The sequence below is a fragment of the Diabrotica undecimpunctata genome, chromosome 6 (genome assembly GCF_040954645.1).
Source record: "Diabrotica undecimpunctata isolate CICGRU chromosome 6, icDiaUnde3, whole genome shotgun sequence".
Lineage (NCBI taxonomy): Eukaryota > Metazoa > Arthropoda > Insecta > Coleoptera > Chrysomelidae > Diabrotica > Diabrotica undecimpunctata.
Genome location: NC_092808.1, coordinates 145,036,029 through 145,063,867, shown reverse-complemented (window position 1 = coordinate 145,063,867; position 27,839 = coordinate 145,036,029). Strand labels below are relative to the sequence as shown.

Sequence of the window (27,839 nt, the reverse complement as noted above, 5' to 3'; positions counted from 1 at the left end):
AAGCTTCTTTCGCCGTTTATTTTTATATATTTGGCGTCTCATTTCATATATATATATATATATATATATATATATATAGAGAGAGAGAGAGAGAGAAACCTCCAGGTTACTCTATTTCTGTAACCAGTCTAAAATGAATATAGGAAATGGAATCATCGCCCCATTAAAAACATCCAAATTATTGAGATAGGAATGTTGTCATTCTCCTACTCTCCTTAAGATATATTTCTACAGAGCTCTAGTGTCATCATCACGGTGTTCAAGCTCTTAAAAGGCATTAACCGTCTCACGTTTTCTGTGCCATTCTGCTCTGTCCCTTGCTTGGATTTTCCAGTTGACAACACCGATCTTCTCAGCATCCTGTGTTACTTCATCTATATACCTCAGCTTTGGTCTACCCCGTCTTCTTATTCCCACCGGTTGCGCTATTAGAATATTTTTTATCTTTGTCGATTCCGTGGCCTGGTCTACATATCTTGCCCACTACAGACGGTTTTGCTTGATGAAAGAGGTGATATATGTTTCACCAAATTTATGCTTGCAAATATTCTGTAGTTGAAAGTTATATTCCTCCATATTTCATGTCTTATTACAATATGTACTAGGCTTTTTACAATGACACTTAATTCGCATTCTTCGGGTTTTGTAGATACTGATAAATCTGATACCAAAATATAAGCTTCTTTTGAAGGGATGTATAACAAATTAGCACTTTTAATATTAATTTCTTTTAAAGGTTAAATTACGTCTATTGACGTTTCAATTTCCACTTCGGAAATCGTTCTCAAAATACAAACATAAGTAAAGTAAACAAATTTCTGTTTTTCAGAAAAACAAAAATTTGTTTAATTTACTAATGTTTTAATATTAATATCTGTCATTTGTCTAGCTATATAATAACTGTAAAAGCCTTTTAACAAACACACATCATTGACAATGCTGTGTCCAATTTCAAATTTAATGCTAAATCAAATTTCCCGTTCCAGTTTAAAAATAAAATTAAAAAATTATATTTTTTATGTATATGCTTGTTGTTTATATGAATAGGTATATTTTTTTAACGTTTAATTTTTAACATTGAGATGAACCAACTAAAATATAAATCTGGTTAGTATCTCCTACATGATTTATCTTGTATAACTGCAGTTTAAAAATTGACTAGAAAACCAGGAAAGTGAGCATAAAACAGCCGCATATATTCATTTTACGTTATAATCTAAGCAAAAGTTTTTATTGTGATTTACTACGACAGTTCCAAAAGAAGTTACCGTTATCAGAGGTTAGAACTAACCTAAAATGGTTATTTGATGGTTTTCTTTTTCATTCTTTGGTCCGCGATAAAATACTTTTCCGTATGTGTCTGCATTAGAATGATATACTTTGATTTATATCCGCTTTCAGAAATGCTTTATGCTTCTACACATTTTATAACTGCTGATAGCAACGCACGCGGTAGGTATCTATTGTAGACGCTTGAAAGGGCATAACGTCAGAGATCTGTTCACAAAAGGATCTTAGTTTGGGTAAATAGCTGGAATATATAATGGAAATATTTCTTGATACTAGACATATACGAGGTAAAGAAAATGTAGTCGAACAGTAACAGTACACAGCTTCACATACCCGTATTGTGCTGTTTTAACTGGTTTGAAATGTTTTTTTTTTTATGATTATTCCATGTAGCCAGAAACGAAGTAAGTATTAAGTCTAGTTTTTTTTTATTTTTAGTGCAAGATTATCTCAGCTTATATAGAGACGAATTATATGATGAACTATAACAATATATTAACCGTATTAGAGGAAAAATAGTCATAGGAGGGGATTTTAAAGCACGAATAAGGAGTCACCATCAACAAAATTGTAATTTGATGACAAGTACAAATTCGATGGTATTAAGATATTCACAAATGTTGCCGCCGCAATACATATTTCCTTATCGATAACAGTTTTTAGATAACGTGAATAATTTTCCAATGATATGTATGGATTTAAAAAATTAATTCAGGTAAAAGCTTTAAGCAAACGAGGTAGACAGAGTTGGTCTTTTGACACTGACTAGACGGTACTCCTATAATAAAGCAAAAGATCCACAAAATTTACAATAATTACGACGACAAAAACAAAAAAACGGATGTAAAATATATTGCTTTGCCTTATACGATGAGTTTTAAAATTAATTAAATCTATTTTAATTAATAAGATTATAGAAAAACAAGCATTAATAATAATTTGTGGTTCTGAAAAGAACCGTGTTTTTTAATCGTTAAATTTGTAGATTTAATGACAGTATCACTCCACACATATTTCTGTCTAGCTATTGCTATCCTCATCTAAATTAATTATGATCGGTTCATTTATATTATGATCTACATGAACATATGAATTTTCTTTACTTATTACGTGTCGGACTGAATTTCTCCAACTACTTGGAAGAATATCATTGACACATTTTCTTATTAACTCTACAACAGTACTACTTAACTTTGAAGAAATATTTTGTGACCTCACGTTAGACTTCAATTCGTGCCACATATGTTCTATGGGATTAAACATACAATAATAGGGTGGAAGCCGCAGCACTGTATGACCAATTTCCTCTGCCAATGTATCACAAACATATATACTTTTTTTATAGAAAATGCCTTTAAAACTTCTAAAGGCTCTTGTTTGGTGTAACATTCTTCAAAATACATATCATTCGTCTTCATGTAATTTTCAATTTCCAATTTAGTATTATTCAATTTTAAAGCCTTACTTATGTAGTTGGCGACTGTGATAGCTTGCATTGTCCATTACTATCACGCCATTCTGAGGAATGTTTGGCATAAGATTATTTTTGAACCATTCTTAAAAAAGTTCTGCCGTTGTATCTTCATGGTATGAAGATACAACGACGCAGTAGTCTTTAACATTCTTTGCAGAAAGACACAGGGCATTTGACCGAACCATTTTCTGATCCAGCATGTAAAATCGTTATTCTTTTCCCTTTATTTGACGGAGCTTTTGTCTTACATTTACCTGAGGAATCGGCAAATCCTTTAGGTCGCCTCTCTTAGGTCTTTTATACTATTATCGGTTAACCCAGGATGTTTATAGTCGGTACTAATTGAAGTCAACGGCCAAGGTACGTATACTTCATCTAATTTATTTACCGTTACACGTCATCCGCGTCATGGCCCGTGAGGTCACATGATACCAACACGAAATATTTAGGCGGTAGGTGTGTTCTTTTTTAGAATCACTTTGCCGAGTACACTGGCATTACAGCCACTAGACATATTTTATTATATACGCTTAGAAATAATATTTTAAGATTTCTATTAATGTTAACTTAAAGAAATACACAATAATATGCTTCATTTAATTTGTATAAATACATTATAAAGCGTTTTTATGAAGAACATTTGTTCGGAACACACTGTAACTGTAATCGAACGAAGGTGATATTTTGGCATAAATTGGTAACACTTATTTGATAGTTGCGGTGTTGACACTTTTTATTTTACATTTTACATAAAATAAAATAAATATCTATGTATTCTAAGAAAACATGTATGTTATGAATACCTTCTACAAAAAGAAACCCAACAGAAAATGTACATGGGTCGCACCTACCGGAACTACCAAAAATGAAGTAGACTATTTTCTCTCAAACAACAAAGGAATATTTGAAGATGTCACAACAATAAACAACGTAACAACGGGTAGTGATCATCGTATATTTGGAGCAAAAATAAATATTAACATGAAAGAAGAGAGAAAAAGGATTTTTAAAAAACAACGAGGATAGATGCCTTTAAACTAAGAACAAATGAAGAGCAATTCCGAGAGGCCTTAGCGGATAAGTTCAAATCTGATCCTTCACATAATCAAGATCAAACATGGATAGAGGAGGCAAATGAATACCAACTACCCGTATTTCTTGCCTTCGTCGACTATGAAAAGGCGTTTGATAGTATCGAGATGTGGGCCATAGAACAAGCTATTAATAATTGTAGAATAGATTCGAGATATATGCAACTAATTCATAATATATATGAAAATGCAACTATGATAGTACAACTAGACGAAAATACAAATCCCATCCCCATTAAGAGAGGAGTGAGACAAGGAGACGTAGTATCGCCAAAGCTTTTCAACCTAGCCCTAGAAGACGTCTTCAAAACTACAAATTGGTCAACATATGGCATTAACATTAATGGCAACTAAACCACCTCAGATTCGCTGACGACATAGTGATTATAGCGAGCACATTCGAGGAACTGCAAATTATGATGGGGGAACTAGCAGCCAGCTCCCAATACGTCGGCCTAAAAATGAATATGAAAAAAACAAAAATATTGACAAACACAGATGACCCCAGACGATAGGGACCCCCAGATAAATGGCAGTGAGATAGAACAAATCCAGGAATATATCTACCTAGGCCAAATCCTGAAACTTGACAAAGAGAACCAAAGTGCGGAAATTACTAGAAGAGCAAGACTAGCATGGGCAGGATTTGTAAAACTTAGTTGGATACTTAAGAACCGCAAAATACCCCAATACTTGAGGAGCAAAGTGTCCAACCAATGCATCCTTCCTATCATGACATATGGATGTCAAACCTGGACCCTAACCAAGGCAAACATGAATAAACTAGCCACAACAAAAAGAACAATGGAAAGAGCAATGTTAGGTATACGACTGTCAGATAAAAAGAATAACGACTGGGTAAGATCCAAAACAAAAGTCGAGGACATAACAACAAAAATTGCCAAACTTAAATGGAGCTTCGCGGGCCACACTGCTAGACAAAAAGACCAACGTTGGAATACTACAATACAACATTGGAGACCTTACGAAAGCAAACGACCAAGAAGAATACCACGAATGAGATGGGTTGATGACATTAAAAGAATAGCCGGAACAAATTGGAATTATGTTGCTCAGGATAGGGACCGATGGAAGGAGTTGGGAGAGGCCTATGTCCAAACATGGACGACAGAAGGCTAAGAAGAAGAGAAGAAGTTCTAAAGTTCAAAGTAAAAAAAAATAAAAAAACTTCCACGCCACCATTTTTGATCCCTCAGAAAGGATCTACTCTAAAAATAAAAACACTTTCATTAAAAAAAAACCTTAAAAAGATTTCATATCACTACGTTGACGTGGTTTTAGCAGTATTAAATAACAACTACATGTCAATTTAGGGATTAGAATAAATATTATATTATTCGTCATTAGCTAATAAATAAATTCTTACCCTAATAAATGGAACACGTCGTTATAACAACTGTTTGTTAAATAATATGTTATACTAAAAGTACGAAAAAGAAGAATATTTAAATTACACAAAAATAATTTATAAACACGCTACAAAATGCTGTCAAAATAAAACTTGCAATCGCTAGCTTTTTATATTTGAATGAAATTCATTGTGTGTAAGTTACTGCAGTCTGCTATTCACTTTAGTTAGAAAAACAGATTCAAAGGTGTGATTTCCAATTACACTTAAACGGAATTAGCAAAAACGGCCTACCGAAAAATCTGCCACTCCAGTTAATTCTCCGCTTTCCGTAGAGCTACCCCATTATCTAATGAACAGAACACAGATAAAAGTGTTTCAGCGTTCACACTTTCTTCTCCCGTGTTCTATAAATTACCGCGTGTAATCGTGTGCCATTTGTAACTCTTTGACGTTGAGAAAAAGCAGGTGCACTCAAATAGTAATTTAACCAAGATTTACTACTTATCGGCAAATGCTCACGGTGGTGGATGTTTCCTTAGAATCGTTGAAACTAACAATGAAGTGAAAAGTTCGTAAAAAAGTAATTGGAAATGTATACATACATACAGGGTGAGTTTTTAGTGCGACATTCGTCGATAATTCCATTGTGGTACCAAAGTATCAGTACAAGATATCCAAAAAAGTTATTAAGAAAAATTGTAGGCTATGATATTTTCCGGGTTTGTAATATATGCAGAGTTCTTACAGCAGACGTTCCAATCAGCAATGATACCTTCTTAGCTATATTTGCCGATGACATGGGAATCTTGGCAGTGGATATCGACGCTAATGTAACATCACAAAAGTACAAAATCATTTAGATCAATTGCAAAACTGGCTTAAGCAATGGAAGATCAATGTTAATGCTAGCAAATTAGTACAAATTACTTTTACAACAAGAAAGTCCACATGTCCACAAGTTTATATTAATAATACTCCTATTCCTATAAAACCAGTTGTCAAATAAGGTAGGTGTAGGTAATATGGCCATGTACAGTAATATGGCCATCCAACAAATTTCTTACTAACTTTAATTTTAAACGGTAGAACTCTTGATATTAGCATAGTAATACACATTTAGTGCCGAAATTGTTAAACAGATGGTGCCACATTCTCTATACGTCAGAACCATACACCATTGTTGTGAAAACTCGTCATTGCAGAAGCCGGTTATTAATTTCGTAATTTTTAAAAAAATCTTAACTGAATCTAATAGGTAAGTTTTTAATATATTAATTGTACTTACATGTTTCGTATACCTTCAAAATCATGTACATGTTCTTATTTTATTGTATAAATTTTGATTTAATACATTTTTTCTTAGACAAAATATCAAAATACAGTGTTGAGTAATATGGCCAGGTGAAAAGTAGGGTTATATGGCCATGGCCATATTTATCTTACGTGGCCATATTACTCTACAATGCATATTTTGTTTGCTGTATTGATATTATTTCTTTTATTACAGAAATAAAAAATGCCCCAGTATCAGCGCAGGGGCCTACGAGGCAACTGGACGGAAGAAAATTTGTCAGCAGCTTTAAGAGCGGTTGAAAATGGGACCGCAGTTAACACAGCTAGTCATACATATCACATCCCAAGGCGGACACTTCGACGATATTTAGAAGAGGGAAAACAAGTAAAGTCTTGTCTAGGGCGAAAGACTATACTTACAAATGCCCAAGAAGCAGAATTAGTTCAACGTATTATCCGTCTTTCGCAAATTGGATATCCACTTACTGCAAGGGTACTTTGTAAGTGTGTATATCGGTTTACAGAACTCAATAATATCCCAAATCCTTTTCAAGAAAGCAAAGGAATAGCTGGTCGTTATTGGCTACGTGGTTTTATGAAGCGCAATCCTCAAATCAGACCTAGGAAAGCACAAAACTTAAATCCGGCTAGGGCATAAAAGCTCAATAAATTTATTGTAAAAGATCATTTTACTAAGCTGGAAGGCATTTTAAGAGAAATGGACATACTTCATGAGCCCGAACGGATATATAATGTAGACGAGAAAGGTTGCAGGTTAACACTTCACCACCAGCAGAAAATTTTGGCGCAAAAAGGGGCTAGAAGAGTACATGTTGTTGCAAACGAACATGGAGAAAGTGTTACCATTGTTTCTTGTGGTAATGCTCTCGGTACAGCAATCCCTCCAATGGTACTTTTTAAGGGTAAACGTAGTAAGCCAGAATGGGTTGACTCACTACCTCCAGGTGCTGTTGTTCAAATGACTGCAAAAGGTAGCATGAATATTGAAACGTTTTCAGTTTGGCTTCAACACTTTTTAAAATTTAAGGTTGCTGGTCCATGTATTATCATATTTGATGGTGCAAGATGCCATTTGGATCACACTATTGTAGAAACTGCCGAAAGATACGAAATTCACGAGCTCGAATTCACGAGACACGAGCTCCAACCAATGGACAAAGCTGTATTTAGAGTCTTTGAATATTACTGGGATAATGAAGTTATGAAATATTATTCTATTCATAGCGATCGTGTTATTACCAAACAGAGATTTGGGGCAATTTTTTCTACAGTTTGGGACAAAACAATGACACCATCTAATATAAAATCGGGGTTTTCTTCAACGGGAATTTATCCATTCAACCCAGAAGCTATCCCAGAGATAGCGTTTGCCCCTAGTACTATCACATACTAACATCAGGAAGATAAAGAGAATGTCACATTATCAGAAACTAACGCTTGTAATAAAGCAGATGATTTATCCATGCCATCAACTTCAGGCATTCAACAAAAATATTACCGTTGTCATTCTACTTTGGGATTACAACCAAAAAATAACTCAAAAGAAGTATGTCTGGTCACTGATAGTAGTAACTCTTGTCGTCCCTCTACTTCGGATCTTCAACCGAAGAATCGCCCGGAAAAACCATTTCTAGACACTGATAGTAGCAACTCTGACTTATCCTTTAGTTTGCATGATTCTAGCAGTGATGAAGTTATTGATTCAGAAGACGATCACAGTGATTTCTCAAACATCCAAAATACTTCATTCACAATTATGCTCGAAACACCTGAAAATGCAGCAATAAAGAACGATAACAAAAAACCTAGAAAACCAGCTATCAACAGTCGAGCCCAAGTTGTTACTAAAGATTTATTCGGTAGATGTATTGGAAAAAGTGATTCAGAAAATATTGAAGCCAATACGCATACTACAGATGGTAAAAGAGTCTCGTCAATGCTACGAAAATTACCCAATCCAAAAAACAAATTTAAGACCTTGCCTGCTAAGAAAAAGGGAACAAAAAAACAAGAATCTTGGTTCTGCAAATTATGCAAGGAAGACAGGATGGTAGATATGAGACTGTGTAGCGTATGTAGCACTTATATCCACGAAATTCCTTGGTATCATGCTTATTAGGGCTCCTATACACAATCTAAGGCATTTATTAACGATTTTGTCTATTTTGTTTAAATGACACTGTGATGTGTCACTGTATAATATTGATCCATAGTCGATTATAGCTCTTATATTATTTTTAAATAATAAAATGGTTAAAAGGTAACAGGTTAGTCACATTAGTCGATTCCGATTCGTTAATTATATATTATTATTATTAGTATTGGGTTTATTAAGTTTATAAAACCTTAGTTTTTAAGTTTTTTTTTTTAAAGGAGTAAAAAAAGTTTTTTTTACTCCTTTTAGTACATTTTAAAAATCCAATTGACTAGTGTATTGTATTCGTAAATAGTTTAAATAGTTGACATTTTAAAAAATCCTCATTTATTAACTATTCTGATGTTTTGACAACGCTGTGGAGTTCTGACGTCGTAAATATTGAATGACGTGCACTAATTTTTATATAAAAAATTCTTTATGAGTTAATCAAACGTACAAATAAAAACTGTATGTTTATGCTTAATCTACCGATTCTCAATATGCCTTTTTCTTGCTTGCTTGTTTCGTCTTTGAATTCCTATGCTATTCTGAAATAAGGTAACAAATGAAATATAATATGCACCGGTATTTATTTTGACTTTAGCGTAATTAATATCATCAAATTTTTATTATTAATTTTTATTTGAAATAATTTAAAACATATATTTTACAAAAAAATTCGTTACTTATTATAATAGTCTGCACTTATTTAGTAATAATCATGTTGAGGTCGTCTTAGATCAAAGCTACGATCTGGATAACGCCTTGGAGGTCTTACATCTAGTTCTATATAATCATCATTATATCTTACTGGATTGGGATGAGCTTCATACCTTGGATCTTCGAAAATGGTAATTCGTCTCTTGGGATAATCTCTATTTAAGGTATCATAGTTGTTATATCTGTCGTAGTTATTATATCCAGGATCATAAGGAGGATCCGCGTATCTATGTTCGTTATAGTGTTCGCCCGAGTTGAAGGCCCCAGCCCTTTGGTCAGCAAGTCTTCTATCATCTAAGTGTTGTTGTCTATTGTAGTTTCGGTTGTTCATGATATTTCCGTCATATACATGAGCATTGTCGAACTGACCTTGGTTGACGCCTTGGTTGGCACGATAAGTGTGATCGAGGTGATTACCCTGCTTGTTATCTTCCATGGCGTTGCCGTAAGTACCTAAAATATAAAATATCCATTACTGATTTTATACTTATATTGTATCATAACTAAAAATTAGAACGATTACACAATGGTATTCAGTGGAGTAGATTAAAACGAAAAAGCTCTTCAAACTGTAGTAAGATTTTAACCGTTAAAAATTAAATGCAAAAAGACTTACATAGATATAATAATAAGTCAATATACGAATGATTTATTATTAAAGTTACATTGAACCGAGTGAACCTAACTAGTGACATTGCAAAACAAACTTCTTCTTCTTCTTCGCGCGACTAGGATTACTCCTGTTTGTCTGCCTCTTATTCTGTTTCAGTCGTCGACTGTTCATTATCTTTCTACCTTTTTGGCAGCCTTCCAACGGGTCTTCTGCTATACTGCTTGTTGTTTTTACAGATGTTCGCTAATCTATCTAGTCCCATTCGGTTTACATGTTCGTTCCAGTTTTTTTTCTTGTTTTTATCCACCTGTTAATATTTTGAATTTTGCATTGTTCGCGTATACTTCTGTTGGTTTGTCTGTCTCTTATTGATATGCCCGCTATTGATCTTAATACTTTCATTTCGATATTGTTGATTTGTTGTTTCGTCTTTCTTGTATCGGTCCTTGTCTCCGCTGCATATGTTAGGATTGGTCTTACTGTTGTTTTTTGTACTTTCATTTTGCTTTCCGTGGTCAGATATTTGTTTCTCCATATGGTTTCTCGGAGGCAACTACTTACTCTTGCCGCTTTTCTTTGTGGTCTCTGTTCTTATATCCCTGCCACTAGTGATCTCTACTCCTAGGTAATTGAATTTCATTACTTGTTCTACAAGTTTGCCGTCTATTTTTAGTTTGCATCTACGCGGCTCTTTACTGATCACTATACATTTAGTTTTTTCTACTGATATTCTCATATTAAGTTTGTTTGCTGTGATGTCGAAGGTGTGGAGCTGCCTTTGTAGGTTATCTTCGTTATCAGCAATTAGTACTGCATCATCGGCATAGCATAGTATCGTGATTTTATGCGGTCCCATGTGGTATCCGTGTCGTTTTCTTACTTCGTGAATTATTTGATTCATCACCATATTGAATAACAATGGACTGAGCGAGTCTCCTTGGCGGATTCCTCCTTTTAGTTCTATACATTCTGTTTCCCCTGTTGGCATTATAACTCTGGTCTTGTTGTTCTTGTTAATAAGTAAAAAACACACTTATTTGTGTAATTAAAAGTATGTATAGACGGAATTAGAATAGGTATCAATTGATCAATAATAATTAGTCATTGTAGATATATAGTACTTCGCAAAGTTAGTGTAAGTTATTGTTTTTGTTACCAGCTGATATTGTAAACACAGGCAGTAAGTTATTTGTACAGAAATGATTATAGTTTTAAGATGTAATTAGTGACAAATAATTAACAAAAATGAAGATATATGAATATGAATTATAGTTAAAAGTACACTATAGAAGTAAGTACTGGAATATAAAAGAAAATGAAGAAATATGTATTTGTGGAGTACCTAAGATAATGACAGACGAGAAAATAAAAGCTAGAAGCAAATTTGAGGTGTAATACTATGGAATAATGTAAGAAGATACATAACAACTGTCATGAATGTTAAGTCAAAGAGTATAAACAAGAACTAACAAAGTAATCATTAAAATAAACGTAAAAATCAGTTGAAATCTTTGAAATAACGTAAATTGTAAATTACAAATGTCGTCTAATAAAGTAACTTGTGAATTATAAACTGAGATCTCTAAAGTAAATAATTAATCCAACTATAATTGTAAAGATAAAGTTAGGTCAGATTTGCGTAAAAAAATAAAGGAAGGTACTTAAAAATAAAATATATTCGTACAAGTGAACTTATGTGTAGTGAAAGACAGACACTAAATAGAAAAAAAAACACAGTGCATAGAATTATGTTATTATAATTAGTTTTTGTAAAGTTAGTTTTAGGAAAATATTTGTATATATCTACGAACAGGGAGGTATGCTTAATTTTTTTCTGTATAGGAGAATGGAGACGTTTCTCTTAATATCTTAATTGTTCTTCTAAAAGGGGTAGATGTAGTAAGGTTTTACTTGTTTGTATAATAAAAAGTATACAGGGTGGTCCTTAAGTAATTGTACAAACAGAAACCGTAGATTCTTCACTTTAAAATATTACGATTTAAGCCAACTTGCTTTAATAAATTGTTGATCTTAAGAAGGATACAGGGTGTTAAAGTGGAAATTTTATACTAACTTTAATGTAACTAATAGAGGGCGCCACATATGCCACATGTGTGGCATAAATTTGCGCTTAACTTTTTTCCTCTTTAAGTTAGCTCTATTTGTGTTAAAAAATATTAAATATTTTTACAAAGAAAAGGTATACTTTTTAGTAATCTGAAAATTCAACCGTTTTCGAGATAAATGCATTTTATAAGTCAGCTGCACAATAATTCTTAGTTTGATATTTGTGCGGTAAAGCACTAAATACCTGTAGATAAGCATAATTCATAGTTTATTCTTATTAAAACTACTCAAAGATGATAATGTAACATCACAAAATGCTTTGTTATATGTGCTAAATGTCTTATTAAAGAAAATATATTTCATCTTCTTCTTTAGGTGCCGTGTCCGTATTCAGACGTTGGTCGTCATCATGTTTACAATTTCCCCTTGCTATCGCTTTTTAAGTTTCTATATTGGCGTTGTATTACTTTTTCTCTATCGTAAAATACTAAAAACCCAAAATATGTGGTTTATGCAAGATGGTACATAACCACATTCTAGAGAGAAGACAGTTAAAACCTATTTAAATACAACTTTTCTGAACGTTGGATTGGTCGCGGTAGTCATATTCCTTGGCAATGTGAGCACAGGTATTGAATAACACATATGTGTCCTGTTTCATAATACTTTTGCTACAAATCTAACCTGAAAGACTCAGCATTTTTACAAAAACATCATCGTTGTCCTAATAACCGATATTGTTATAAATATAGTAAATACACAGGCAATTTGGTTCAGCATAATATAAGTTCGTTAGTAAATCATAATAGTCCATTTGTTCGAGATGTAATTATAGTTACTCGTAAGCTGTAACGTAATCATATAAATAAGTAATGTCATCGATATATTCATCCATTATACATTATAACCACCACGTAGCCCAGAATTTAATCGGTTTGATTTTGGTGTACGGGGCGTATTAAAACAACGTGTCTATAAGAATCCCATAAACATTCGCAACCAACTATGGGAAGAAATAAATACTGCAGCAGTTTCTTTAGAACCAATGATGCTATTTAATGAGACGATCTTTTATAGAATATATTGACAAATGAATTAAAGAAAATGGTGGACATATCAAACACATACTTTGACAAAAAGTTGTGTTATTTAGTTTAACTATTTCTTAATTTGGTTTGTAAACAAAATGTTTTGATTATGACTTTAATTTAACATAAAACGTAAAATGTTTGATGTACAATCCTATTATTCTGTTATTTTGTCAAATCCTATTATTAATTATCCTGCTGATATATTTATTTTATTTAATATTTCGTTAACTATTAACTTTAGTTAAAGGTATTTTATACCAAAATTCAAAAGTATTAATGTTTTTGTCTATTTTTTCTTCGTTGCCTGGAGTAATTGCCTTAGATCAGAATTATGCAGCTGATTTTTAAAATGCGATTATCTCGAAAACTATTGAGTTTTGATGTTATTAACAAGTATACCTTTTTTTTGTCAAAATAATGTATCTTTAATATTTTTTATCTCAAATACAAGTAACTTAAAGAGCAAAAAAGTTAAGTGCAAATTTATACCACATATGTGGCATAAGTGACGCCCTCTATCAGTTACGTCAAAGTGTGTATAAAATTATAGTTTTTTATATCTAAAAGTACCCTGTTGTAAATTTTTATACATAAATGTTTACAAACATGAAAGTTATAGCGAAAAATAAAATTTTAATTTTGCACTTTAACACCCTGTATCTTTCTTAATATCAACATTTTATAAAAGCAATTTGGCTTAAATCGTAATATTTTAGAGTGTAGAATCTACTGTTTCTTTTTGTACAATTACTTAAGGACCACCCTGTATATACGTGGACGGAATAAATATAGGTATCAATAAATCAATAATAATTAGTCAATATAGATATATAGATTTTTGTAAAGTTATATTATATAAATATTATATAGATAGATATTAAAAAGTAGGAGCGATAGAATACATCCTTGCCTCACTCCACGTCGTATTTTCACTGCTTCCGTCGTGTTGTGTCCAATTCGTATGTTTGCACATTGATGCCAATACAAATTTTTGATAATACGGAGGTCTCGGTCATCAATTCCCACCTGTTGCAAGACACCTATAAGTTTGTCATGGTTTACTAGGTCAAAGGTATTTTCGAAATCGATAAAACACATATATACCGATTGTTCGATATTCTTACATCTTTGAACCATGATCTGCAAACTTAAGAGTACTTCTCTGGTTTTAAGGTTGTTTCTGAAACCAAATTGTGTTTCACTTAGTTGTACTTCTATTTTGTTGTAAATTCTCGAGTGAAGTATTCTTATTGATTATTTCGCTTGGAATTTCATCTGAACCGGTTACTTTCCTATTCTTTGATATATTCTCGATTTAAATTTCTGTTCTACTCGTATCGTCATCAAACAGCTCCTCAATATATTCTTTCCACCTCTCTAATCTGTTCATTGACTATAATATTTCCTTGTTTACCAAGTAAACTACTTGCAGTTGATCTATATGTTCCAGTTATTTCTTTCACCTTTTTGTATATATTAAACGTGTCATTCTTTTTCTGCAGTTCTTCTATTTCAAGATATTTGTTGCTGTACCATTTTTCTTTTGCATCCCCGATTTTCCTTCTGATTTCTTTGCCCTTTCTTTGCCTTTATCTTAAATAATAAAGGGCATGAATTAAGACATTATACTACTGAGAACTAATTAATCACGGTTCTTTAGATTGATTATCACTGCTGGTCCTAAGCCCGAATAAAGGATGAGTATTTAAGGTTGATGCTAGCAATCTGTTTGTCGTAAAAACACTTAATCGCTCAAAGAACTGTCATTCATAATTAAATTTAAAGTCTCTTTACCTTTATCATTCTTAAGAATATGATGGCCTCCTTCATCGCTACCGTCCTCATAAAAGCTAGAATTGCTTCCAACCTCGTCTTTGTGATAACTATTATGGAATCCATTTTTATGATGTCCTTTTTGATGTAGTTTCTTGTCCTCGAAATTATTCTGATCTACGCCACCTTTTTGATAAAATGTGCCGGTATTGAAATTATTCGCGTCCAAGTGATCATTTTTATTGTTGTTTTGCTCTCCATATCTTACATTAGAGACAGAATTTACTAGCTTTTTTTCGTCTGCCTTATTAAATCCAGCATCTGCTTCAAAATTGGCAATACCTAAAAAAAATAAAAAGGTATGTATTGGTTTAAATTTATTAAGACAGTTAACTATTGGTACAGTCCATCTAATTTACAAACCGTTGCACGTCATCGGCGTCATAGCACGTGACGTCACATGATACCAACACGAAATATTTAGGCGGTAGGTGTGTTCTTTTTTAGAATCACTTTGCCGAGTACACTGGCATTACAGCCACTAGATATATTTTATTATATACGCGTAGAAATAATATTTAAAGATTTCTATTAATGTTAATTTAAAGAAATACACAATAATATGTTTTATTTAATTTGTATAAATGCATTATAAAGCGTTTTTATGAAGAACATTTGTTCGGAACAAACTGTAACTGTAATCGAACTAAGGTGAAATTTTGGCATAAATTGGTAACACTTATTTGACAGTTGCGGTGTTGACACTTTAGTTTTGTTTTTGTTATTTACTATTAATTAAACTATGTTGTTTTTTAAACAAGCAGCTCAAATTGTTTTTAACAAGATTATTTTTTAACTCTTGTTTTGTTTCTATTTATTTACATTAAATATTAATTTATTTTGTTGTATACAGTTGTTGTACACTTTTGCAATAATTATGTGACCTATTTGATTTAAAATGGATTCAGGATTTTTTTATGCTTTGGCAACTATGTCAACTTCGATCTCTGATGTAGATAATGACGTGCAACGGTTTGTAAATTAGATTAACTGTACACTTACTTAAAATCACTGGCAAATAATTTTGTAAAAAAAAATCCATTAATAATAGGTTATATTAGTAAAATCTACAAAAAAAATTGAACATTGTAGATAACAAATTTAATTTATTAATTGAAACTAATTTTATCAAAATGCTGACTGATTCTTCAGTAAGTTTATTTAAAATGGAATATATAGTAATTTGTTGAATTATAATTTATATGAATGAATTTTGTGTACAGGTCAAAACCCGGAATGATCCTTATGGGGCATTCAAAAAATATATGATTTAGGTTCTCTATTAGGCCACATTTACAGTAAGGGTTGTCTGCCAAATTCAGTTTGAAAAGATGTTGATTTGTTTAACAATGACCGTTCCTCATTCTTATAATAGCTGTAATGTGTCTCCTATCTTTGTATGAAAAGTTTTGAAACCATGTGTTATTAGGGAAAATATTTTGTACTCTGTAATATTGATTTTTTACTAATTAAAATTTTCCAAGTGTTTTTGAATTTGTTTTTAATTTTATTCTTAGTTACGGGTAGCACGTCTTGGGAATCTAATTTCATATTTAAATTTTAGCCAGTGTATTAGCTTGTAGATTAATAATAGGATTTTTTGTTTTAAGGCACCAATAATCTACTGAAGCAGAAATTTTGCTGTTAATTATTTTATATATTGCAACAAGAGAATCGGAGAAGATAATAACTTTATTATATAGCCATGTTTTCTGCTTTGCATATGCACAGTTCAACAGAGAGTCTGGATGAAAATTTGTAATTGATACTAGGAATATAAATGCCAAAACCTACTTTGTTACAATTTTTTGAGGCATCCGTATAAATGAAAGTATAAATAAATATATTTTTCAATAAATAATGAAAATGTTTCTCTAATCATATATTCATCCTTTGTTATTTTGCAATTTAATGCTTTTACTGGATTGACTAATGTATCAAAATCCATCTCATAACATGGGAAATTATTACCTTTATATATTTTGTTAAAATATAGAAAAAAGTATTCTAGTGTTGAAACTAAGTAAGGTATGTTATCTTCATTATAAAAATTAGGTTTGATTATAAGTTTATTCCGTAAGTTAACAAGGAATAAAATCACAGGATGATTTTTAATATTAACGATCTTACTTAAAAATTTAGTAGCTAATATTAAACTCCTATGTTTTAAATAATATTGCACCGATTCTGCTAGCAGAGCCAAGTGAGGGGTAGATTTCGTACGACCTAAAGAAATTCTTAAGCCTTCAAAAAACAGTGTGTTAAGTTTAATAATACATGTCTGAGATATCGGTCTAAATAATAACGAACCATAGTCTAAGTGAGATCTTATTAAAGCATTGAAGACTATTAAAAGAGTCGTAGGGTCTGCATCCCACCATATTCTGAAAATTGCACGTAAAATAATAATAGTTTTCTTTGTTTTAACTAAAATATTATCAACATGTTTATTTTAAAAATTTAACTTGATCTTTTAATGGTATAATTGTGTTACTAAATTTGATTTCTGGGGTAATAATTTTGCGTTTTTCCTTCGAAAACCATACGGCTTCACATTTGTCTATAGAGAGAGATAGGTCATTTTCTAACAACCATTCTTGTACATTGTACAATGCCATATTAACTTTATTAACCATTTGTTGGATAACTGATTCTTTAACATATAAAACCAAATCGTCAGCATACCCATTAATATTTAGTAATATCTTTAGGAAGAATGGAAAATAGATCCAATATGTATATATTGAATAAAATTGTGTTTAAAGGTGAACCCTGGGGTAAACCTTCGGTTGCTAAAGACGGGCCCAAAAAGTCGCCGTTATTAAATCTAGTATATAAAAGCCCTCATTTAAATGTGGGTCTACGTCAAGGAGTTTAGGCCCCATAATGTTTAACATTGTCTTGAATGACATAATTAAAAAAACTAAAGCAGAAACATTGAAATTATATGTCGGACATAGTGCATGTAGATGCAGTGTGGATCTCAGAGTGTGCATGCGCAGACGATCTAGTGATATTTGGGATAAATGAAGAAGCACTCAATTGAAATTTACTTACAGGTATGGAACGCTGCACTAATTAAACGAAATTTGAGGTTCAATCATGAGAAGACGAAAGTAATGGTATGTGGAAAAAATATAAAACAAACGAAGATAACACTTAACGGAAGTGTAACAATAAAACACTGAAAACTTTGTTTTCAAAACTTCCACAAAATTTATTTTAAATTCTTATCACTACAGCTGTTTCGGCTGATTGCCTTTCTCAAGTGATCTGTTTTTGGTATGGGTTTACACTTGAGAAAGGCAATCAGCCGAAACAACTGTAGTGATAAGAATTTAAAATAAATTTTGTGGAAGTTTTGAAAACAAAGTTTTCAGTGTTTTATTGTTACATAAAATGAATTTCCATCAAGTACACTTGAACAAGTCGATACTTATAAATACTTGGGAGTACAAATAGGGAACAGAGGAACTGAAGAAACTGAAATAAGTTCCAGAATATAAAGTGCTGCTCGGATGTACCACGCAATTAAAAGTACGTTTTTGTCGAAAAAAGAAGTATCCCAAAAATCCAAAGTGACCATATACAAGACGGTGTTTGTGCCGATTTTAACTTTTGGTGGTGAAAGTTGGACGCTTACCGATAAATTAAAATCTAAAATACAGAGCATAGAAATAAAGTTTTTTAGAAGAATAATGGGTATAACCAGGCTAGACAGGATTAGAAATGAGGCAGTCAGAGAACATCTTTAGGTCCAATCAATTATTAAGAAAATTGAAGAGGCCGAACTGAGATGGTATGGACACATGGTTAGAATGAATCAAGAAAGACCAGTTAAAAAAGTATGGGAAGCCAGAATACAAACCAAGAGGCCAAGTGGCAGGCCAATGAAGACATGGGATGATAATGTACCCTCAATCCTAGAGACACGAGGAATTAGCAAAGAACAAGCAAGAAACCAAGCAAAGAATAAGAAGCAATGGAGAAAAATTGTACATAAAAACTAACTAAAGACATTACACCCGACAGGGTAAATGGGTTTAGGATTATATATATATATATATATATATATATATATATATATATATATATATATATATATATATATATTAATAAGCCTGTTTTAATAATGTTATCTGAGGGATTATAAACATTTTTGCAATTATTATAGTTTGAAAATAATTGCAATTTACTTTATTCCATACGTATGTAATATTGGATCCTTTCTTTAATGTTTCACAAAATTTTTTAAATTTATTTTTCTTTTTTAATCTAAGGTTACGCTTAGTTTGTGCAATTATATGTTTAACATGCAAATAATTTTCTAGTGATGGTGATGAGTCGAATATGCGAAAAGCTTCCTTACGTTTCTTTACCCATAATGTACACTCTTCATCCCACCAGGGATTGAATGGTTTACCGTGTATCCTATAATTTGTATAAGAAATTGAATTATCTGCTGCTTTATTGATAACTTACATAAATTGTTTGTAATTTATTTTATTTATTGAGAAATCTACTAGGTTGCTTATTATTTCATCATAAAAAAGATCAAAATCAGCTCTTGAAGAATTTCTCACTTTATAATTTTTTACATGAAACGTAAATGTAAATGTACAGGAAGTTCGGAAAATACTCGAAAACCTGAAGAACAGAAAATCAGCAGGTAAAGACGGGATACCAAACGAGTTACTGAAATATTGTGGAGCAGCAATGACAGAACAATTAACAACATTAATTAATAAAATTATAAAACACAATTATATACCGGAAGATTGGAGAATGAGCGAACTAATTCTACTATTCAAAAAAGGAGATAAAAAAACAGCCAGAAAACTACAGGGGTATAAACTTATTAAATACTACGCTAAAACTTACAACTAAAATTTTACAAGTGCTAATAAATCAGAGGATAAGTTTAGCAGATGAACAATATTGTTTTCGTAGTGAAAGATCGTGTACAGATGCAATATTCGTTATAAAGCAAATTACTGAGAAATCACTAGAGTACAATAAACCAGCATTTCTGTGTCTGGTTGACCTAAAGAAAGCGTTTGACAGAGTAAGATTCAAAGATTTAATCCATCGTCTGTATAATAGAGAAGTTCCCCTAAATATTATAAAAACTATCGAAAACATCTACCATAACAACAAAATGGAAGTCAGAATAGATGGACAATTTACAGAACCTATAGAAATAGGCAGTGGAATAAAACAAGGAGATTCATTGAGCCCCATGCTCTTCAATTTCATCATGGATGAAATCATCATAACCGTTAACAAAGGAAGAGGATACAGAATGGGAAACAAAGAAATCAAAATACTCTGTTACGCAGACGACGCAATATTGATAGCCCAAGATGAAGATAGTCTGCAAAGACTGGTCCACAGATTTAACATAAGAGCAAAAGAATTTAATATGACAATCTCATCTCAGAAAACTAAAACAATAGTAGTCAGCAAAGAACCAACCAGATGTAAAATAGAAATTGATGGCATCAGTATTGAACAAGTAATGGAAATAATATACCTGGAAATTACACTGTCTAGATATGGAGACCTGGACAAAGAAGTGGGAGATCAAGTACAAAAAGCAAATAGACTGGCAGGATGCCTTAATAAATGGGGAAACAGACACATTAACACTGAGATGAAGTCAAGAATTTATAAAGCCAGTGTAAGACCAATATTGGCATACGCCTCAAAAACAAGACTCGGCACAGCCACAACGCAAAGGCTACTGGAAACGGCAGAGATGAGAGTAATGAGAAGAATTACAGGAAATACGCTGAGATCGAAAGAGAAGTGAAGACATTAGAAGAAAATGTAACGTACAGTGTATAAATGAATTGGACACAAAATAGAAAAAAAGAATGGAATAACCTCATAAGCAGAATGGAGGAGACCCGTGTCATCAAAATACCAAGAGATAAGTCACCAATCGGCAGAAGAAGTATCGGACGACCGTGCAAAAGATGGAGTGACAACCTTTCATAGAGGTATTAATCCGCCAATGAACAAGCAGAATTGCTTATAAAGAGAAAGAAGAAGAAGATAATTTTTTACAAAAGTTGTGTCTGAACTCGCCTGTCAAAACTAGCTATTGATTATATTAGGAACAATTTTTATATTGAGACAGTATTTTTGGTATAAGGAGATGGTTAATTTGAATTTTACAAGTTTAAACCCATCAATAATTTTCTGAGATACTCGTAAAAAGTTTTTTAGAGTAAATCAGTTTTTGCACTATTTAATAAAAGGTAATAATAACTTTTGCAAGACAGATTTACATTATAAAAATCGTTTTTATTCACTTTTTTTCAAAAACATCTGCTCATTATTTACGTTTAACTGTATTCCTAATCTAACCAATATTATAGAAATATCTTTGATTCCGTATACAATATAACAGGACATTTATTGAATTACACAAGGCTCTATTTACTCTTAATCAAGGTTAAATAACCGTGTAGTTCATTGTTTATTTTGTTTAATTATCGCGTTAATGCTGTGCTTGACTATTTTTCTATGCAATGATGAACGCATTCGGCTAATCGCATTATATTGTCCTTAAGAACATCCTGTATTAATTAATTAAAACCGAAAGTTACGGTCGATTGGTATTTGTTTTAAGTATTAAATGCTTATCGTCTTGATAGTTTTAACTCTGGCCTATATGAATCTAAACAAATCAACTTGATTTTTAGTACAGTTGTCAGAGATTTGACCCCTAAGAATCATACGAACAAGCTGAATTTTTCTGAGAATATCAATTATTGGACCTCAAAAAATATGCAAAAAAGTTTACAACTCCTACCCCCTGGCTTTCGCCTAAAACCCCCCTCGCATGGGGAAAATCGATTTACCAAGAATCTGTACTCTTTTTCAAGTAAAAAATGTAGCTAAGATAATTCTAAAAAAACGTTTGTTAGCCTTTTTTTCGTAGATTGAACCGTTCTCTCAGAAACAGCGGTTAAAGCGACCGGCGATGTTGAAAGTCAGTCATGCGCGCGAAATAAAATTTGTATCAACTCGACGGTAAAAATCCGATATCTTTTGATCAGAATGTCTCATCGACAAAAATGAAAATGCATTTTAAATGTGAAAAGTGCAACTTTTGTTTGCAATCTTTGTCTTTTGTCGCAAAAAAGTCAGTTTCTACAAATATGATCAATAAATAAAAGTCGGGCCATTTTTGCCATTTTGTTTAAAAAAGAACAGACACAGAACAGTATTAGTCTTAAAATTGGAAAAACAAATGAAGAAATTCGTCAAATAACCAAAGTTACAGATGTGTTAGAACGTATTGCAGAACTGAAATGGCAATGGGTAGGATATGTTGCTCGGCAATATCAAACCAGATGGACAACTAAACTGGCACACTAGCGACCAAGACAGTCAAAACGTAGCGCCGGAAGACCCCAGGAGAGATGACGTTATGATATCAAAGAATATGCATACGTGGTTTCAAATAGAAAAGTACGTTAAAATATGGAAGAGGTCTATGTTCAAGAGTGGACAGAAAGTGGCTGAAAATAAGAAGAAAAAAAATAAGAGTGAGAGTGAACCAGGAAATATTACCACGGAGCTGATAAAAGTGCGATCTGAGAAGTTAACAAGCATAATAACCAAGCTATTTTATAAAGGCATTAATATGACAAAAACAACAAAAGAATGGAAAATATAATTTTTATTATTAAGTCATTAAAAGAGGAATCAGACAATATCCCAAGAGTATTTGGGGAGTACAATAATACCAACACCTACCAGATTGTACGCAAAAGTTACAAAATACACAATTGATGTATAAAGAATAACAGCTAGAAAAGTAACGTGGGTTTAGTACAGAACAGTTGTATGTGGATCGATTGACTTTAAAATAAATTTATTACTACAAAAAACAATACATGAATTGATAACAAAGATATGGTCGAATAAACAGCTACCAGTGGAGTGGAATAGCGGTATTATTGTACCATTACATAAAAAAGGAAATCAATTAGAATGTGGAAACTACCGTGGAATCACGCTGCTGAATGCAGCATACAAAATAATGTCCAACGTCATTTATGAAAGACTTAGACCACACGCTGAAAAAATAGTTGGCAAATACCAAAGTGGCTTCTGTAGACAGAAGTCAACAATAGACCAGATATTTGTTCTGCGACAGATCCTCGAAAAAACAAGTGAATATAACATCGACACACATCATCTATTCATAGACTTTGAAAGCGCATATGACAATATAAACCGAGAATTCTTAATAAAAGCAATGAAAGACTTTAATATACCAACACAACTAATAGAACTGATAAAAGAATCTCTAAAACTAGAAAGTAGAATCCGGATACAAAATGAATTAACGCAAACAATAGATGTGAAAAAGGGACTACGCCAGGGAGACGCTCTATCATGCATCTTGTTCAACATCGTACTCGAGAAAATACTGAGGGACACAACAGTCAATACACGAGGAACAATCATTAATAAAAGCGTGCAAATACTAGCATTTGCAGATAATGTTGACATAATCGCAAGATCAAGAGGAGAAATGATAGAGGCATACAACCAAATAGAACGAGCTGCACAAAATAGTGGTCTTAAAATCAATCAGACCAAAACAAAATATATGCAGGTAAGTAAAAACGCAGAAATAAGGCAGCCACAAAATATAACAATAGGAGAATACAACATAGAGGGGGTAAAAAACTTTATATACTTGGGATCCCTAGTCACGTCTGATAATAACGTTACGGAGGAAGTGAAGAGGCGAATATTTATTGCAAATAAATGTTACCATGGCTTAATTAGGCAACTAAAATCAGATAACGTCGCAAGAAAAACAAAATGCCAAATATATAAAACCCTAATAAGACCGGTACTCACATACGGTTCAGAAACCTGGACACTCACTAAAAGAGAGGAAACGTTGTTAGCCACCTTCGAAAGAAAAATCTTGCGACACATATATAAGGGCACAAAAGAAAACGGAATATGGAGAAGAAGATACAACTCTGAACTATACAAAATATACCAGGATCTGGATATTATAACATTCATTAAAATAGGACGGCTGCGTTGGATAGGACATGTAGAAAGAATGGAAGAAAGCGATATAACAAACAAAATATTCAAACAGATGCCAGTAGGCGAAAGAACAAAAGGAAGACCGAAGCTGAGATACTTAGAACAAATAGAAAATGATATAACAACCTTAAAAATAAAAAACTATAGAAAAAAAGCACGAAACAGATCAGAATGGAGAAGAATCCTGGAGCAGTCCAAGACCCAAAAAGGGTTGTCGAGCCAGTGATGATGATGATGATGATTACATGAAATCATCTTTAACTTGAGAATATCCGTCAGAAAAATCTTAGCATGTGATTCGTTTTTAAGAAGACAACCACATGCCATGATGACAGTAAAATTCTCCTGTTAGTGATTCCATAGTAAATCATGAACAAAGAACCAGACAAAAAACCTCATAATACTATCCCGATATGGTAAGTATTTGGTCGTGCATTTAGTTTGCTCTCAATTAACACCAAATTCTGATTTTATATGTATGTTCTTTAAAAAGCATAAATGATGTATCCTCGATATGTTACTGACTTACTAATAGTGGTATTTTCCTTTTAATACCTTCCTCTTTTAATATGGGTAACGAGATCCTACTGCATTCTGTCGAGAAATTTGCGACATAATTGGTCTCATTTAGCATAATTATAGCCGCTTACCATCTGTTTCTTCTAGGAATATACTTGAATCGTTCCATTGAAGCCTATGTTCATTTTCCCATGCGTGTTTACATATTTGAGATCTATCAAATTCTCTATTTTTAATATAAGATTGATGTTCACTTATTCTAACATTTAATGGCCTTGATGTTTCACATAAATAAAACTGGTCGCATTTACAAGGTATTTTATAAATACAATTCTTTGTTCTTTCTTGTTCATTGTTTAATTTTAGATAAAATAGATCTCAATGTGTTTGTTGTTTTGAATGTTGTTGAAATGTTGAATTTATTTCCTGTCTTTTTAAGTTTTTCTGATAATTCTTTTATGAATGGTATTGTTATTTTCCTCGTATTATTGCTTGTGTATGCTGTAGGATCTCGTTATTAGTTGTTCTGTGCGATTCCTTTGAAAAGAACAAGAAGAAGGTTGAAAATTGCTTATTTATAAACGATAAAGGATAATCATTTTTTAATAAAACAGATGTTAAGAAAAAATGTTTTTCCTCTAAGAACGAATTTTCGTTAAAACAAGTAATTTTGGCTATATCGTATAAGGATTTAATATATATATAGTTCAGCTCAACAGGCCTCAAAGGCCCAAGGCTTCAACGGTTTTCTTCCATTTCTTTCTATCTTGTGCTAAGTTTTTCCAATCTTGTACCCGCAGCGACTTCAGATCTTCTTTTGCCGACTCCAGCCATTTTCTTCGGGGGCGGCCTCTTTTTCTTTTTGTACCAGCCTCCGTGTTTATTAATTCATTGGGAACTCTTCCTTCCTTCATTCTTGCTATATGTCCGAGCCATCTTAATCTTTGAATTTTAGCAAGTCTTGTTATTTTTGGTTGCCCATATATTTGCATTATTTCTTCATTCGTTCTTCTTCGCCAGATGTCCCCCTCTTTTACACCTCCGTATATCCTTCTAAGAATTTTTCGTTCCCATCTATCTAATTTTACTTCCATATCTTTATTTAGTGTCCAGGTCTCGCTAGCATAGAGTACTGTAGGTCGGATAACTGTTGTATATATTCGTTTTTTTGCTGTTCTGGATATTATATTCGACCTCATTATCTTAGTCAGGCTCCCAGCACTCTTACTACCTTTGGCCATTCTTTTTATGATTTCTTGGTTCTCTTCGTTCCTATTTGTTAGTGTCACTCCCAAGTAATCGAATTGGCTAACAACTTCAAAGTTATATTCTTTACTTGGGCTTTGTATCTTAAAGAACTGTCCTTGATGATTTTCGTTTCCCCTCATCACCATATATTTTGTTTTTTCTTCGTTTATTTCTAAACCATATTCCCTGGCCATTCTCTCTATTCTAGTAAAGATTTCTCTTAATTCTGCAGGTCTCCTTGTTATTAAGGTAACATCATCTGCATATGCTACGCATTGATGCCTGTGATGATATATTGTGCCTCTAGTGTAGATGTTACACTCTCGTAAAATCTTCTCTAAGATCAAATTGAAAAAATCTGTTGATAACGGGTCACCTTGTCGCAGACCTCTATTAGTGATAAAGCTATCCGAAACCCGTCCTTCTAACATGACTTTACTTTTAGTATCATTGAGTATGCATTTAGTCAGTCTTACTATTTTTGGTGGAAATTTAAAATATTCCAGTGCTTCGAATACTCTATTTCTTTTTATAGTATCATATGCCTGTCTAAAATCAATAAACAGCATGTGTAATGTTAGGTTGAATTCATATGAGCTAGCTAAAATTTGTTTCATTGTAAAAATTTGGTCTATTACCGATCTGTTTGCTCTGAAACCTGCTTGATATTCACCTAGACAATTTTCAACTTTTGTTTTAATTTTATTTCTAATTGATATGGCCAGAATCTTATACACTGTATCTTGTAGAGCTATTCCCCTGTAATTTTTACATTCTGTAACGTCTCCTTTTTTATGCACTGGACATAAGATTGCTTCTTTCCACTGATTGGGTATTTTTTCTCTGATCCACAGAGAGGATTTAATGGTTCTAAGGATTTAATGGTTCCCTTTTAATATTGATATTGTGATTTGATTTGTAATTTAAATATCTGTTGGTGTGTGTCGGTTTTTGTTTATACACCTGAGTCTCGTATCCAGTATCTTTCTTAGAGAATAAAACATCCAGGACAGGTAGTGTCATCTAGGTAGTACATATCTTCACCATACTGTAGATTTTAAATTTTGTTTAGTAATAATATTTGTTTCAAATTGTCCGCTGATAATGAAGATAAACTAGAGTTTAACTAGACTAAAAATTTAACAAGATATGATTAAAGGTTGTAATTGCCTTCGTTTAAAGCCCTTTCAGCGCAACCCTTTTTAAATATAGGGCTTGAAAAAATAAAAGAATTTTTTATTAAGTACCGAAAACAAAATTTTCGAATTCACTTCGATTTCCGAAGTGGAAATCGAAACGCCATAAACTTATTTTATAAAGTAAAATTGTGGCTTATTTCCAATAAAAATAGTCTTAAATTTATGCAACCACTTGGATTAAAATTAGTAGGAATATTAGATATTTTTACATTTAGGCATGATTTAACAAAAAACTAATAAAAAATGAAAATACAAAGCTTACCTTGATTAGACGACACTCCAAAATTATTATTATTAGCATATTGATCTGCCTGTTTCAACGATTGTATGACGACCGGATTTGCACGCGAATATGTCACACAGATCAAAAATACGAAAAACCACTCGTTAATGTAGTTCTGCATATTTTTCGTCGGGACTAATCCTAAATTCAACTAAATCCGAACTGAGGTTATATCTACACGTTTTATACTTTGGGTCATTGGAGTTTTTAACCTTCACGTTGTGTTAGCCGGTTTTGAAATTTCACGGAATAATTGAAGAGGATGTAAAGCTGTTAAACTAAAGACTAAAAAAGTAACCGCTCTTGTAATGATTCGTACTCATCGTGGTGTTTTTTGAATTATTGGTGAGATGAACTATCAATGAACCTGAAATATTAAGAGCGTAGATGAACCAGAAGGATATAAAAAACTTGTATTCATCTGGTTTGAAATATTTTAAGATTCTATAATTTTATTGAAAAGTAGTGCCGTAACATTGACGAGAACAACCTTTCGTT

At 32.4% G+C, this 27,839-nt stretch overlaps 3 protein-coding genes across 3 annotated transcripts; 2 read left to right on the top strand and 1 right to left on the bottom strand.

Moving 5' to 3' along the window:
• Positions 1-6,743: 6,743 nt before the first annotated feature.
• LOC140444662 (uncharacterized) lies at positions 6,744-7,178 on the top strand. The gene has a single exon (XM_072536423.1). It carries the CDS (start codon positions 6,744-6,746, stop codon positions 7,176-7,178), a length of 435 nt encoding a protein of 144 aa, XP_072392524.1.
• A 60-nt stretch (positions 7,179-7,238) lies between these two features.
• On the top strand, positions 7,239-7,934 carry LOC140444661 (uncharacterized). Its single transcript, XM_072536421.1, has one exon. It carries the CDS (start codon positions 7,239-7,241, stop codon positions 7,932-7,934), a length of 696 nt encoding a protein of 231 aa, XP_072392522.1.
• Positions 7,935-9,310: 1,376 nt separating this feature from the next.
• LOC140442892 (uncharacterized) lies at positions 9,311-27,608 on the bottom strand. Its single transcript, XM_072533852.1, has 3 exons — positions 27,321-27,608; positions 14,964-15,284; positions 9,311-9,851 (listed from the first exon to the last, which is right to left on the bottom strand). The coding sequence occupies exons 1-3, from the start codon at positions 27,460-27,462 to the stop codon at positions 9,388-9,390; spliced, it is 927 nt and encodes a 308-aa protein (XP_072389953.1). The 5' UTR covers positions 27,463-27,608; the 3' UTR covers positions 9,311-9,387.
• Positions 27,609-27,839: the final 231 nt, after the last annotated feature.